General features: G+C 45.2%; 1 protein-coding gene across 1 annotated transcript in view; it reads left to right on the top strand.

Moving 5' to 3' along the window:
* The window catches only part of Prorp (protein only RNase P catalytic subunit), a 100,533-nt gene extending 87,091 nt beyond the window's left edge, over positions 1 to 13,442 (top strand). The window contains exons 6-8 of the mRNA XM_048415794.3: positions 9,705 to 9,853; positions 11,937 to 12,132; positions 13,197 to 13,442. Coding sequence (XP_048271751.3) covers positions 9,705 to 9,853; positions 11,937 to 12,132; positions 13,197 to 13,346 — 495 coding nt within the window. The 3' untranslated portion in view covers positions 13,347 to 13,442. The remainder of the gene's footprint in view (positions 1 to 9,704; positions 9,854 to 11,936; positions 12,133 to 13,196) is intronic.
* The last annotated feature ends 1,087 nt before the right edge of the window (positions 13,443 to 14,529 follow it).

Genomic DNA, 14,529 nt, shown 5'->3' with positions numbered 1-14,529 from the left:
GTCTGCTGTGAAGCCACCACGCAGAAGGTGGCGAGGCACTTCCTGGCTGTGGTCTCCCGAGCAGCTGTGTAACTGGCATTTGTGTCGGAAGTGTCGTCAGCTATTTGTGGTTACTCTAAGAACCTCAGTTGTTTATGGTGCTTTAAATGTCCCCTTTATAAATACTAAGACGTCCTCCCTAACAGTGGGCGCTATTTAAAGTTAGTTTACAGCTCGGGCTCTGAACCTCAGCAGGTCACGGACTGCGGCCTGACATCCTCCTTGGTGTGCACTCTCATGGTTTTATCTGGGAATACAAGACCTTCAAAAGCTTAGAAATAATCTCAAAAAGGGGGGTAGGGGGAAAGGGCTTAGGTCTGTCCCATACCTAATGCCTTGGTCCTTAAACCTCCACACCCTGTCCCAGTCTGCACTAATAACAGCTCAGTCCACCTTTGGTGAGAATAGCTGCAACTTAACCCAGCTCCCTTTCTACCCCAGATTCTATAAAGAAAGAGAAAGCTCATGAGTTCAGGAACCTGAGCTACGTCCCATAATTCTTAAAGAGCTATTTACATGTCTTCATTTCACACATGGAATGGCAGTGGCAGAAACTACTAGGGAATGCTACTAAATACATTGTCCAAGGGACACGGGGCCAAGGAAGGAAGGAAGAGAGGGAGGGAGGGAGGGAGGGAGGAAGGAAGGAAGGAAGGAAGGAAGGAAGGAAGGAAGGAAGGAAGGAAAATACCCTTTCTCTACATTACCATGCAGGAACATTCTGAATAAATATGGTATTTTTTACTTCCTCATTCTTAAATGAGGAAGCACCACTGACTTCCTTCATAAATTGCTCTAAGAAGTAGAAAAAATTATGAAAGACTTTTATCTTTACATATGAAGAAATTTTATGTAAAGGATGTAACTTTACATTTTTGTTAATGATGACATGATTTTGTTTTTTTTTTTTTTTTTTTGGTTTTTTGAGACAGGGTTTCTCTGTGTGACAGCTCTGGCTATACTGGAACTCCTCTGTAGAACAGACTAGTCTCGAACTCACAGGGGTCCACCTGCCTCTGCCTTCTGAGATTCTTAAATCTCAGAATTAAGATTAATTAAAGGTGCGCCACCACTGCCCGGTGACATAAGTTTTTATAACACAAGGCTAATGAAGGGAGAGGAGATGCATGAGTGGAAGGAACTTTATTCATTTTACAAATAAAGAGATCTCGGCAAATAAATAAGAAAGGAATTTGGAATTCCTGAGACCAGAACCCCAAACCACCGGTTACATGCAGATAGAAATTTGGGATCGCGTTCTTCGTTGCTCATATTAAATATTAAAGAGGGATCATGGCGACCTATGCTTCAGTTGTAATTCCACCTGAAAGCACCTTTCAGCAGACAGTAGTCTGGAACTGGAAGCACACCGTCCTCGTGATCACCTTCCCCGATGCCCTGGGTTCTGACCCAGGGAGGACGCCTGTGAACCACTAACCACCCTGGGCTTTATCCGATCCTGTGCTGTCTGGAGAGCTCTCTGGTCTCGGTTAGCATCTCTGCAGTCGTGAGAAGCACCTATGCCCAGACCACAGAGAAGGGCTCTCAGGAGGAAGGACCACTCTTGTACATGTACAGCACATACATTACCTTCGCTGGATTCAATCCATCCCGATGCTCCCTCCATGTTAGTGCAAGAGGTGTCCTCTCCCTAACCCTAGATTCTTTCTCAGGAACCCTCTTCCAACAAGTTTGCCTGTTGTCTTCAGCATCTGCCTTTGCTACCGGCTTTTTCTGAAAAATTTTCCTCAATTTATCCTAAATTTTGTCTTTAAGGCAGTCTGTGTGTGTGGTGAGTGGGGGCCTGCACACGTGTGTGTATGTGTTTTGAAGAGGCTACACCACTTGGTCTGAATGAAGAGCAGAACTGATTGTTTGTTAAGCAAAACAGGGCTCTGCTTGTAGGACAGCATCTACACAAAGCAGTCTTGGGGTATTCCTCCTTTAGAGCCCCACCCACTCGGGGCAGTGGGAGGGGCATTCTTCCTCACCTTTCCTTAAATCTACATGTGCTGTGCTCAAAACTGAAAATAAAACAAAAGCAGTCTTACATAGGGTCAAGGGACGCAGTGGGACTCTCCATACTGTTTGCTATGGGGCAATCAGATTGGTCACAGGTGTTTGCAGACCACATCTTGGTCCTCACAAGGTGCCTCTGCAGCACTGTCAGTTCCTTCCTGTGCGCGCTCTCTCTCTGTGTCTCTGTCATCTCTCTCCTCTCCTGATTTTTCTAGTATTCCGCAGGTCGGAGCCTCTACTTTCTTCCCTTTTAGGTCCTTATCCTGCTCCCTGACAGCGCACCTACTTTCTGATGGCTCCTCCCTCTACGGTCCTCATTTGATCCCAATCTGAAGCTTCTTGGGCTGCCTACTAGATACCTCCTGCCCAGGACTATCAAAGGTTCCCCCTCTCCGACCCTGCTTGGGAACCATCCAGTGGTCTAGGTCTGAATTTGTCCCCCTGCAGTCAGTGACTGTCCAGCTCTGCATTGCCAGCTCCGAAGATACCGTTCTCCGTCTGTGCTGCCGTTTGCCTCCGTTCCCTGCCCGGGCTGCTGCAGAAGCCTCCTGATAAGCCCCCATGCTGGTGCGGTCTTCTTAGAGCCTAGAGTCTCGACAGCGACAGTGGCAGTCCCTGTTTTAAATCCTGTCCTCTCCCCCGCCCCCCGTGGCTGTGACCTGGACATTCCTTCCCCCTCATTTTCGACCTTCTTGTCATCTTCCCGAAGCTCTGCTGAGCTGGATTTGACTTTCACTCGGTTTCCTAGAACTCAACATGATCTTTTGAACATGCCGCTCCTCGTCCTTGGAAAACCCCGTTCCTTGTCTGGGTAACTCATCTGGAGACTCGGCCGTGCTATCTGTCACCTGCTCTGTGGAACTGTCCCTGACCGCCGCTCTCCTTGAGCGTAACTGAAGTGGCCACCTCTACTGCCTCCCAGCAGTTACCACAATGCCTGTGCGTTAGTCATTCATCAGCCGCGCCCGTAAGGTTAAGAGATAACTGCCCTTAGATCTGCAGCCCCGACAGCGTTTGCCTGGGAACTTACTGAGAAGCTTTTGATAATGCCGATGAACAAACCGGCCTTTCCGCCGTCAAGACCATGCTCTGAAATAGACACACATGCAAACAGGCATGCCACAACGTTAAATACTTCGCATCCCAACTGGTCCCTAGGTCCAGCTACAGGCTTTTAGAAATCATATCAGGTTGGAGACTACTCCCTGATACTCGGGGATAAAATCAGCGGTACTGAATGTGGGAAATTCTGTAAGGACAGCCACATTTCATTAACTGAAAGAGAAGTCAGGCCTAGTTACACAGGTGGAGTCTGTAGCGCCAGCCACTCAGAGCCTAAGGCAGAAAGATCGCAGTTTGAGCCTTGCTGAGGATATATTTAAGGCCAGTCTAAGCAACTGGGACTCTGTCTGGAGTGTTTTAAAAAGAGCCGTAGGTATGTATCTCAATAGTACAGAACTTGCCCAGCATGCATAAGAACTTAGGCTCAGACCGTCCAGTTCTGGGGGCTTAGGGGAAGTCGGGGAGGACAGATATTAGAGAGGAAAGTTACCAAGCAACTGCATGTATGCAACTTTTTTATCCTAATTTTTATTTTGTTTTGAGGCAGAGCCTCCAAACATAAGCTAGGCTAGTTTCAAACTCACCTTGTAGCACAGGATAGCCTCAAATTTGAGATCTTCCCATCTTAGTCTCTCAAGTGCTGCAATTACAGGCTGTGCCTCCACACCTTTTGAAATCTTTTTTTTTTTTTTTCAAGCCAGGTAACTCAGGCTAGCCTAGAACTCAAAGTCCTTCTGCCTCTACTTACCAATGTTGGGGTTACAAGTGTGTACCACATGCCTCGCTGAGGAGTGAGTATTATATGTGGAATGCATATTGTTGTCTTGCTGAGTTTTTTTTTGAAGATCTACAGTCCATACAACCCCAGGAAGTAGAAGAACTTGCAGAGAGGGAAGTAAAAAGAAATTAAGAGTCCCGTAAGATGGCTCAGTGGGGAATGGCACACACACACACACATGCATGCACTACATACTTTTGTTGTTGTATCAAGATGGGGTTTTTCTGTGTAACCCTGGCTGTCCTGGAACTCTGTAGACCAGGCTGGCCTCAAACTCAGAGATCCTCCTGGCCTCTGTCTCCTGGGTGCTGGGATTAAAGGCATGCGCCACTACCACCCAACTTAATAAAACTATTTTTTTAAAAGACATTAAAAGAACATGGACATGAACGACATTTGCTGTTGAGGATGCTCAAGTATTTTGACCTTCACCTCACCTCCACCGCTCTTCTCTTCCTGACGCCCCCACTCACAGTATTTCGAACACATGAAGCCCTGCCAGTTGTATTCTTGCCTACACTCAGAAACTATCTTTGATCATTTTTATGCCAGTAGGTAATATGATTTATGAGTTTGTTTTTTTAATCTAGTATCCATTTCTCCAGGAGGTGAAACAGTCAAGGTGGAAGCTGAACTAGGAGACCCACCCTAGTGCTGGCCTTCAGTGTGCACACCCAGTGCTGGCCTTCAGTGTGCACACCCAGTGCTGGCCTTCAGTGTGCACACCCAGTGCTGGCCTTCAGTGTGCACACCCAGTGCTGGCCTTCAGTGTGCACACCCAGTGCTGGCCTTCAGTGTGCACACCCAGTGCTGGCCTTCAGTGTGCTCTCACACTTCTGCTGTTTCAGATGGTATTCCTTCAGTGTCTTATGGACCTTGGTGAAATAGTAGGGATCACAGGAGGAAAAAACCCAAAATCAGAAGTGAGTTTCTTTTAGTTAGTGTAAAATTTGGGTTATTTTGTTTTTAACATACAGAATTGATAAAAATAAAAACAAAGCCTCAGCTCCACAAACTTCTATGGGTTTTCTTGGTTTGAATTTTTGTTTGTTTGTTTGGTTGGTTGGTTGGTTAGTTGTATAGTTTTGTTGGTGATAGTGGTGGTGGTTTTGAGACAGGGTCTCTTTATGTGGCTGTGGCTGGCCTGGAACTCACAGAGATCCACTTGCCTCTCTATGCCTTCCGGTGTGAGCTACCATACCCAGCTCGTGTGGCCTTCTTAGGAATCATTCTGCATACAGTGTGCAGGGTTCCACTGGTATCATCACCATCTACCAATCCTCTGGCTAGGCTGCCTCTTTAGGAACCATCTGCACAGAGAGAAGAGGCATTTGTGTGCTTTTGGTGTCTGCACACATTGGTGTTCGTCACTGTACTTTGCTCGTATTCTCCCCCACATCACCTCTCTTTTCACACCTCCTACTCTTCCCTTCCGCTTGTATGTGTGCTAGGTCCTTCCTCCCAGTTCTAGGTTTTTGTCATATTGCCCCCTCCCCTCACTGGCTACTATAATACAGCCTGTAGATAGTACTGTACTCAGCTGTGTATAGTAATTCATTACTGTATACAGCTACTATAATACAGCCTGTAGATACTACTATACTCAGCTATGTATCGTAATTCATTACTGTATACAGCTACAGCTCCAGTCCCAGGCTGTGTGTTTTCTTTTGATGATGAGACAAGGTCTGTCTGTGTAGCCCAGCCTGAGCTGGAACTAGCAATACTCATGCCTCAGTTCTTGAGTACTTGGATTATAGACATTCACCTATTGTGGAATATTAGTTTAAGATGTGTTACACTCATTTATGCTGTGGAATATTTGTTTAATGTTGCAAAGATGTGCTGCATTCTTATATGTTGCATTTGCTTAATTTTGTAAAGCTGTGTTACTTCTCCTGTCTGAAACACCTGATTGGTCTGATGAAGAGCTGAATGGCCAATAGCTAGGCAGGAGAGAGAAGAGAAGTCAAAATAGATGGGGCTGATAGGCAGAGAGAATAAATAGAAGAGAGAAGAAGAAGGAGCAAGAAAAAGAGGAGGGGAGGATGCCAGGGGCCAGTCACACAGCCAGCCATAGAGTAAGAAGAAAAGGAAGGTATATAGAATAGAGAAAGGTAAAATCCCAGAGGCACAAGGTAGATGGGATAATTTAAGAAAATTTAGCTAGAAATAAGCCAAGTTAAGGCCAGACATTCATAAGTAAGAATAAGTCTGTGTATTTATTTATTTGAGAGCTGGGTGGTGGGTTCCCTAAGAGTAAAGAGCTAAAAAAAAAAAAAATTACATGTGCCATCACACCTGACTCCGTTTTATTTTTGATCAAACATACAATTAAGTTAAATTTTCTTCTTTGCTATTCTGAGTATGCCCATGACTTTGAGCCAGCCCACTAGGTCCAGCTTGCAAGTTATTGCAGGAACTTTTCATAGCCAGACCGTCTAAGTTTTCAGTTACCTTTATGCTACCCAGTCATCTTTAAAAAAAAAAAAAAAAAAAAAAAAAAAAAAAAAAAAAAAAAGCTGTCTTTTATTCTCTCGTTTTCATTGCTTTCAGATAAATTTTGATTAGCGGTCTCTCCACCACAAGATGGTGCCCCAGAGTAGTTGAAGCTATGTTTTTTCTCTTCTTCCTTATTAATTTCTTCCGTAGTGAACTTGGGCTGTTTATCTGAGTCAGGGCATGTCTGTGAAAACCCGGTTGTTTTTTTTTTTTTAAACCAGGTTACCTAGCTGCATGGGAATCAAGCGGTGTGGGCTTCTGCTGTAGGTTGTGGTGCTGAGGACCCACGCACGGCCACCACAAAGCCGTGCGTCAGGATTGAGCCAGGCTCGGGCTGGCTGGCCTGGAATGTGAGAACCTCCTGCCTCGGTGTCTGATGTACTGGGGATTATAGGTATGCGGCACCATTCTTGGCTTCAACATGTGCTTTAGCTTTTTAAACATATTTTTGTAGCAACTTTATGGTAGTTCTTATGCAAGTTTTTAAAGTAATTGTCATTCCTATTTATGGGTCCAACTTCCACTTTGAATCTATGTTTACAGAAAATAATCTGTAATTTAAGTATAGTTTTAAAGAAATGGAGGACCCCAGAGATGCCGCCTGCACCTAATAACCTGAGTTCAGTCCTCACGTGGTGGAAAAGAGAATCACCTCTTGCACGTTGTCCTCTGGTCTTTGTGCTGTCTCTCTCTCTCTCTCTCTCTCTGTCTCTCTCTCTCTCTCTCTCTCACACACACACACACACACACACAGAGAGAGAGAGAGAGAGAGAGAGAGAGAGAGAGAGAGAACACGTGTTAAAAGGTTACATAAATAGAGCCCAGCATGATGATGCATGCCTGTGATTACAACTACCTGGGAGGCTGAGTCTGGAAAACAGTGAGTTCAGATTCAATCTGGATAACTTATCAAGATCCCATCTCAGAATAAATGAATAGAATAAACATCCGAGGCCTGGTGTAAAGCCTACAATCCCAGCACTCTTATTCTTACTTACAACTCAGGTTGGGAGTGCCAGTTCAACAAGGGCTTCATAACAAGACTCTGTGTCCAAAACACCATGTGCGTTCACACACATATGAATATGCATATACATGCATCAGACACACACACACGGAATAAGTATATTCTGAAAGAAAGGCACTTTTACCGTCTTTTGAGATATTTGAATTCCTGAATCATGTGGTTTTGTTTATGCTTATCCCTACTGTTACTGTTCGTTTTGTGATATCACAACAGGTCTTTCCGTATAGCCCAAGCTGGCCTGAAGCTTACATGGGCCATTCTGGACTCAAACTGCCTTGGTCTGCTGAGTGCTGGGGCTACCGGCATGGGCTGACATGCCTGGTTCCCAATGTGGAGTGCATTCTTCAGCTAATCAAAACATGTTTACTAACCATCAAATATGTATACAGTCAGAGCTGATATCTTCCTAGGCTTGATAGGCAAGTAAGACAAACATTGTTAATGTTTCACTAGAAACAATGTGTCTTTAATTTTTTGTACACTATGATAATCCCCGTACGCTTTCCACATGGGGAAGCTAAGAAATAACTATTGTGTGAGCACAGAAGTCGCTGCCCTAGTTTTGAAGCAAAAAAATTGTACTTTAAAGAATTATTATTATTACTACTACTCTTGGGGGATTTGCCACAGCGGACATGTGGAAATCAGAAGACAGCTTTGTGGGATTGGTCCTCTCCCTCCACCCTTGTGCGGGATCTGGGATTGAGCGCCAGACTTGGTGGTGAGCACGTTACCCTCTGAGTCATCCTGGTGGCCCGCAGAAGGCTACATTTTACCAATTAAAATCTTTCAGTTAGGAACTCCACTCCGGTTCTAGCTTTCTTCATTTCTTGTTTGTTAACTCAGTCAGTGGACAAGTGTCCATTTGTTTTCATTCTAGAACTGGGAGTTAGGGGGCAGTGAAACCAACTACTTTAAAATCACATTACAATAGAGTGGGGTGAGCAGAAGCGCAGGGTAAGCATCAGATACACAGTATAGACAATAATGGAACTGCTTCTGTCCAGGGAGCTTTGGTGCTGTGTAGAAACAGTGCCCCAAACACCCTTGCTGGTCTTCTTATGTTTGGGAGTTTTGTTTTAGACAGGATCTTGCTATGTAGCTCAAGTTGACCTCACACTGGTGATCGTCCTGTCTCAGACTCTAGAGTATTGGGATTATAGGCAGGTGCTACCATACTCAGCTAAACACTACCTCAGTGACCCAAGTTCAATCCCCAGAACCCACATAATAGTAGGGGAGGACCAACCCCACAAAGTTGAACTCTGACCTCCGCATGTGTACTGTGGCAAATCCCCCCCACACCTAATAATAATAAGAATTCTTTTTAAAATTGTTAAAAATAATTCCGGGCAGTGGTGGTGCATGTCTTTAATCCCAGCACTCAGGAGTCAGAGGCTGGCAAATCTCTGAGTTCAAGGCCAGCCTGGTCTACAGAGTGGGTTATATAGACAGAGACTGCTTGTTTGTTTTCCAGCTGCCCAGAAATAATCACACTGAAACTATATTAATTGCAACACTGCTTGGCCTATTTGCTTAGGCTTCTTATTAACTAACTCTTACATTTTAAATTAACCCATTCCTATATTTTGTATTTTACCAAGAAGCTCCTGGTTCATCTACAGTAAGGTTCCAGGCCACTACATGGCATTTCCCTGACTCCACCTTCTTTTCTCCTCTATCTCTGCTTGGAATTCCCGCCTTGCTCTATTTTACTTTGCAATAGGCCCAAAGCAGATTCTTTATTAACCAATGGTAATAAGACATATTCACAGCATACAGAAGAGAATCCCACATCGTATGACTTTTTTTTTTTCTTGCTTGCTTGCTTCAAAATTGAGTTAGTGACTTCTGAATCCCATCACTGTCTCAGGGAGCTATAGAGGATTCAGTTTAAAAACAACTTCATTCGTCTGCTTTTAGAAACCCATACCTGGAACCAGTGTAGCCTGACCCGGGCAGGGGTTAAGCATCCATTTATAAGTTGGCCACGGTGGTGTGTGCCTATAATCCCAGAACTCAGTAAGTGGAGGTGTGGGGGTCATGTTCAAGGTCATCCTTGACTTCATAGCTGGAAGCCAGCCCGTGCTAGTTGAGAGCTCTTGTTAACCACACACCAAGAAAGAAGGCATTAATTTATACTTTTCCTCAGGCTTTGAAAGATGGAAAATTATTAAGAGCTATTCTCTTCCTGCTCAGACTGAGACTCTCCTGAAGGAACCAGCTAGAAGAATCTGGCCAGTTGTTTGATCTTATTTGTTTGGCTCTGTTTTCCAGCTCCTGAGCGTAGTTTCTCAGCTAGCCCAGCAGAATCTGCAGTTGCTGGTCCTGGGCCGGAAGCACATGCTAACCGCGAGTTCCAGGTGGAGAAAGGATGAGATGGAGCGGGTGCGAAAGCAGGCCCACTGCTTTTTTGCTGATAACATGTAAGTATTGGAGGGAGCAGGACAATCAGACTAGGTTCCAGTCATGTACTTACCAGTTATCTGTTCTGTCGTGAAGAATGCTTGCCTGTGTGTAGGCAACCTCATTTAAAACAAAAACAAAAATAAAAATAGGTTGGAGGTAGCTTACAGAATATAGTGTCTACAGTAGAACAAACTTTTATAGATGAGGAAATCGGCATAAACGGCAAAATGAGTAAAGTCAGTCAGGAGTGAGGCTAGCACTTGGAATACACACCACAAAATCCTAAATTGGTCATCAAACAGACCCTTGGCAGATATGAACATGGTGTTTGATCTTAGTGATGTGTCACCTGCCCTTTCAGTCCTTACAGAAACAAGCCACCCACCAGTAGCCCTATTGTAGCCAGGGGTCAGCGCTGTGGGAAGCAGGAGTGGTGGGAAGGGCTCCCCACCTCACAGTGCTTCTCCCTCAGACAGGGACAGCAGAGATCCAAAGGTCCTGGCACAGGAAAAGGCTGGACACTGGCAAAGTAAGACGGCCAGCGTGGACAGGTTAGAGCAGCACCCGGAAAGTCAGCTTTGGGGACTGTGGATGCAGTTCAGTTGGTAGAAAACCTGCCTGACATGCAGGAAGCTCTGCGTTCCGTCCCCAGCCCCACATGAAACCAGTTGTGGTGGTGCAGCCTGTGACCTCAGCCCTCTGAGGAAGATCGGGAGTTCAAGGTCATCCTCTGCTGTACAGAGGCCATCCTGGGATACAGGAGACCCTGTCTAGAAAGGGAGGGGAGGCGTGGGGAAAGGGAAGGGAACAGAAGTTTTGAAGTCAGAGAGAAGAAAAGACCGTTTTATAGAGGGCCTCACAAAGGGCCTGGATTTATTTAGTAGAGAGAAAATTGCTGTTGAGCCACAGCTTCCCCGGACACCAAATGAACATGAAAAACGCGATAGCAACACAACGTGAAGTTCATAAGCAGAAAGCAGCCGTGCGGGAAGATGGGAGATCCTGGGCCGCGCGGCCAAACTCTCTGTGTGCTCACAGGTTTTCCTACTGCTGATGGTGGCACACGTCTGTCCGCAGCCTTACCAGGCTGTCACCTCGCCGTGCGTGTGCCTCAGCCCTGAGTCTAGGGCTCATTAGTTCAGAAGTGAGAAATTCAGGGTTTGTCAGGGTCCCACAAAGAATTTATTCTTAGACGGGTAAAATGGCTGCTGAGGCCAGCTCCTCACTCCAGTCCCGAACCAAAGCCGAGAGGAGGAATTTCTGTTGCTTCAGAAGCAACAGACTTGGCCCTCTTGATGTCGCCCCTGCAGCGTTGGTAAGCTTTCGGAGTGTGGGCTTGTTTCAGATCACAGACCTGCCGTTCCCACCTGGGAAGGTGTTTACTTCATACATAATCTTCACGGGGCTGCTGTGAAGGGTAATGAGCTAATGGTTGTCACACGTCAGATCTGGCACCACGTTCACGGAAAGCCTGCATGTTCATCACTGTCATCATTGTTATTTTTCTTATAGAAAGAAACTGGATAAGTCACGTGCTATACCCCAAAAGTCTCTTGGGAATTGGTCTTGCTGCCTCCTTTGGGGCCTGTACATCTGTACTTAATGCATCTGCTGAAGTTCTAAGCTCTGTTGTAAAGATTGATTCACTAGTGTCCCGTGTCTCTGGATTTAAATCTCTATACTTTCATTGTTAACTCATTATTGTACCAAGCAAACCTTCTCAAGCACAAAGCAGAGAGCAGTGTAGTGAGTCCTCGTAACCCCACATAAGCGTGACCCTGCTCTAACGTACTTGTCTTCTTCCATATAAACTCCAGTGGTTTGGGGGTTTTGTTTTTTAAGAAGGTGACAACTCTGTAGCCCAGGCTGGCCTGAAAGTTTGTAAGTCCCGGGCATTAGCAGTCCCTGCCCCTCAGCATTCCATTGTGTTTTAGAGAGTGTAAGCAGCTAAGGACTCCAGGCACTTTATGAGGGTCTCTCTGAGCACTTCTGTCGAGAAATCATTCACCCTGTCTAGACGGTCAGAATATAAGTAAATGGGTGGTGGAAACCCTCTGCCCCTGGAGCGTCTGATTCTGTCCGTCCTTCTGTCTGCTGCAGCTCGGAGGATGACCCGTTCCTGCTGTACGCCGCCCTGAACTCAGGCAATCACTGCAAGTTTATCACGAAAGACCTGATGCGGGACCACAAGGCCTGCCTGTCTGATGTGCACACCCAGCACCTCTTCTTCAAGTGGCAGCAGGGACATCAGATGGCAATCAAGAATGATTTGCAAAGATCAAAGCTAACTTTCCAGGTATGGGATCTGCTCTCTAAGTGAGGCTGACAGTCTCGTCTAACTGTCACAGTTTTTAAAATGTTGAAAGTTATAAATACTTTGTTTTGGTTTTGGTTTGGTGGGTGGTAGTTAGCCACTCCCTAGAAAGAGTATCTGTCAGGGCGAAAGTATTCACAGACCAACCCCAAATTGATTGGCATCGGATAAAACATCTGGAGTACCGTGATTGGGCCTGAAACTGTACCTTCACCTATACTTAGACACTCGTGTGTTTCCGTTGTCCTGTTTATGTGGAATGACTTGAAGCTTCTTATCCTTTCAAACTTTCCTTTTAAACATCTTTTCCTATTTTTTAATTTAAATTATGTTTGTGTTTTTAATTGTGTGTGTGTGTATGTGTGTGTGTGCACGTACATGCATGTGTGTGTGTGCAAAATAAATACCATATTTTAGAAGTACACAGCTGAAGTTCACTTCAAGATAATCTTGAGAGAGAGCTACTCTCTACTCTTTCTCTACTCTTTTATTTAATTTTTCTCTTTTTTACTTATAAAACCAATAAACACAATGAAGCAAGCCTATAACTTAAAATATGACACTCATATAGAGTGCCCTTACCCTTAAAATGAAACCCCCCTTTTCACATTATTTAGTTTACTGTTGTTGGGACTGGAGAGGTTGCTCAGTGGTTGGTGCTTGCTGAGTTCCCATCCCCGCACCCACATTACAAACCAAGTGTGTTCTTGCACATGGCGATAGCCTAGTAGTGTATGAATAGAGATGGGAAGAGTGCTTGGGCTTGCTAGCTGCTGACCTAGAAAAACACAGACAAACAGCCAGGCAGGGACCCTGCCTCAAAGGGATAATATGGGAAGTGGTAGAAGAAGCTTCTGGCTTCTCTGCAAGCACAGATATGTGCATTGGTACATACATGTGCATTCACCACACACACACAGATACACAAAGGAAGGAAGGAAATCCAGAGTTAAATAAAGCACAGTATTGCTCCAAAGAAGCTGAGAAGACTGAGGGGTGTCGGTCCCCTTCACGGTTGTTCTCACCCTTTGGCTTTCATTCGCCAGCATACGCTCAGCTACGACACGGTGGTGCAGACAACTGGAGACTCCTGGCACATACCTTATGATGAAGACCTGGTGCAAAGATCCTCCTACGAAGTGCCGACCAAATGGCTTTGCCTCCAGCGAAAAACACAGGGGCCGGCCCCATCCTGAATTTGCCCTGGACACCTCCTGCCTAATAGCAGAGCTCAAATCCATGCTAATTTCAGGCATGACCTCTGTCCCGAAAATAAAAAGATTTTAGAAGCACTGTTTGGTTTAGTTGGTTTGCAGCAACAAATTGACTTTCAGCTTTGTTTGGTTTGGTTTATGGTCCGGTTCTTGTTTTGTAACCCGTTCTGCCTCCGTCCTCCCACTCTACGTCCCTGAGTGCTGAGATTATGGGAGTGGGCCCCTATGCCTGCTCTGCGCAGTACAGGAGGTGGGACATGGGCCTTCACATATTCCGGGCAAGCACTCTGCCAGCTGGGCTACAAACTGACTTTTGAGATAAATGAAAAAAAATCACATCTTTTCTTAGCTAGCTGTACCACCACCACCACTTTTGTTTCTAGAGGTTTCTCCAGAACCGTGAGTCCTATAGTAGAGTCTTGGTGCTTGTTCCTCCTGCCAGGCCGCTCTCCGTGTAGCTGGGGGAGGGGCTGCTCTCTGTGTAGCTGGGGGAGAGGCTGCTCTCCGTAGCCATTCCTGCTGGCTTGACCTTCCAGGCTCCCCATTGGTCCCTCTTTATTTTATACTGTAATTACAACCCTTTCCAGGTTGATCATGGTATTGGGGTGATACAGTATTCCAAGATGACATTCCAAAGTAGTCCAGAACTTATTTGACAAAGCCTTAGAAATAAAAACTAATAAATAATAGGATTTTTGAGCTGGCGAGACAGCTGAGTGGATAAAGGCGCATACTACCAAGTCTGATGACCCGAGTTTGATCCCGAAGAACCCACAGGGCGGAAGGAGAAACTAAACACATAAGTTGTCTTTAGACCTCTACAAAAGTGCCCGACACACATATTATAAATGAAATGTAAAATTAAATAATTTTTAAAATGAATATTGAAATGATTATAAATGGAGAGCCCCGGACAGTGCTGAGGATCTTGTTGTCTAGATCCCTGAACTGTTCAGTCTCCAAGCTGTGCTCTGAGTTCTATTTTTTTACATTTAATTTTGAGACAAGGTCTCAGTGAGTTAACCATGCTGTCCATGAATGTACCATAGCCCAGGCAGGTCTGGAACTTAGGATGCTTTCTGCTTTAGACTCCCAAGTATCTGAAGGCCTATGACATCGTATATGGCTTATTTTTAAAGAAATTATTATGGTTATAAGAAAAAAA

This window comes from Myodes glareolus, chromosome 11 (assembly GCF_982192425.1).
Source record: "Myodes glareolus chromosome 11, mMyoGla1.1, whole genome shotgun sequence".
Taxonomy (NCBI): Eukaryota; Metazoa; Chordata; class Mammalia; order Rodentia; family Cricetidae; genus Myodes; species Myodes glareolus.
The sequence above is the reverse complement of the archived record's forward strand: the minus strand, read 5'-3'. Positions and strand labels throughout refer to the sequence as shown.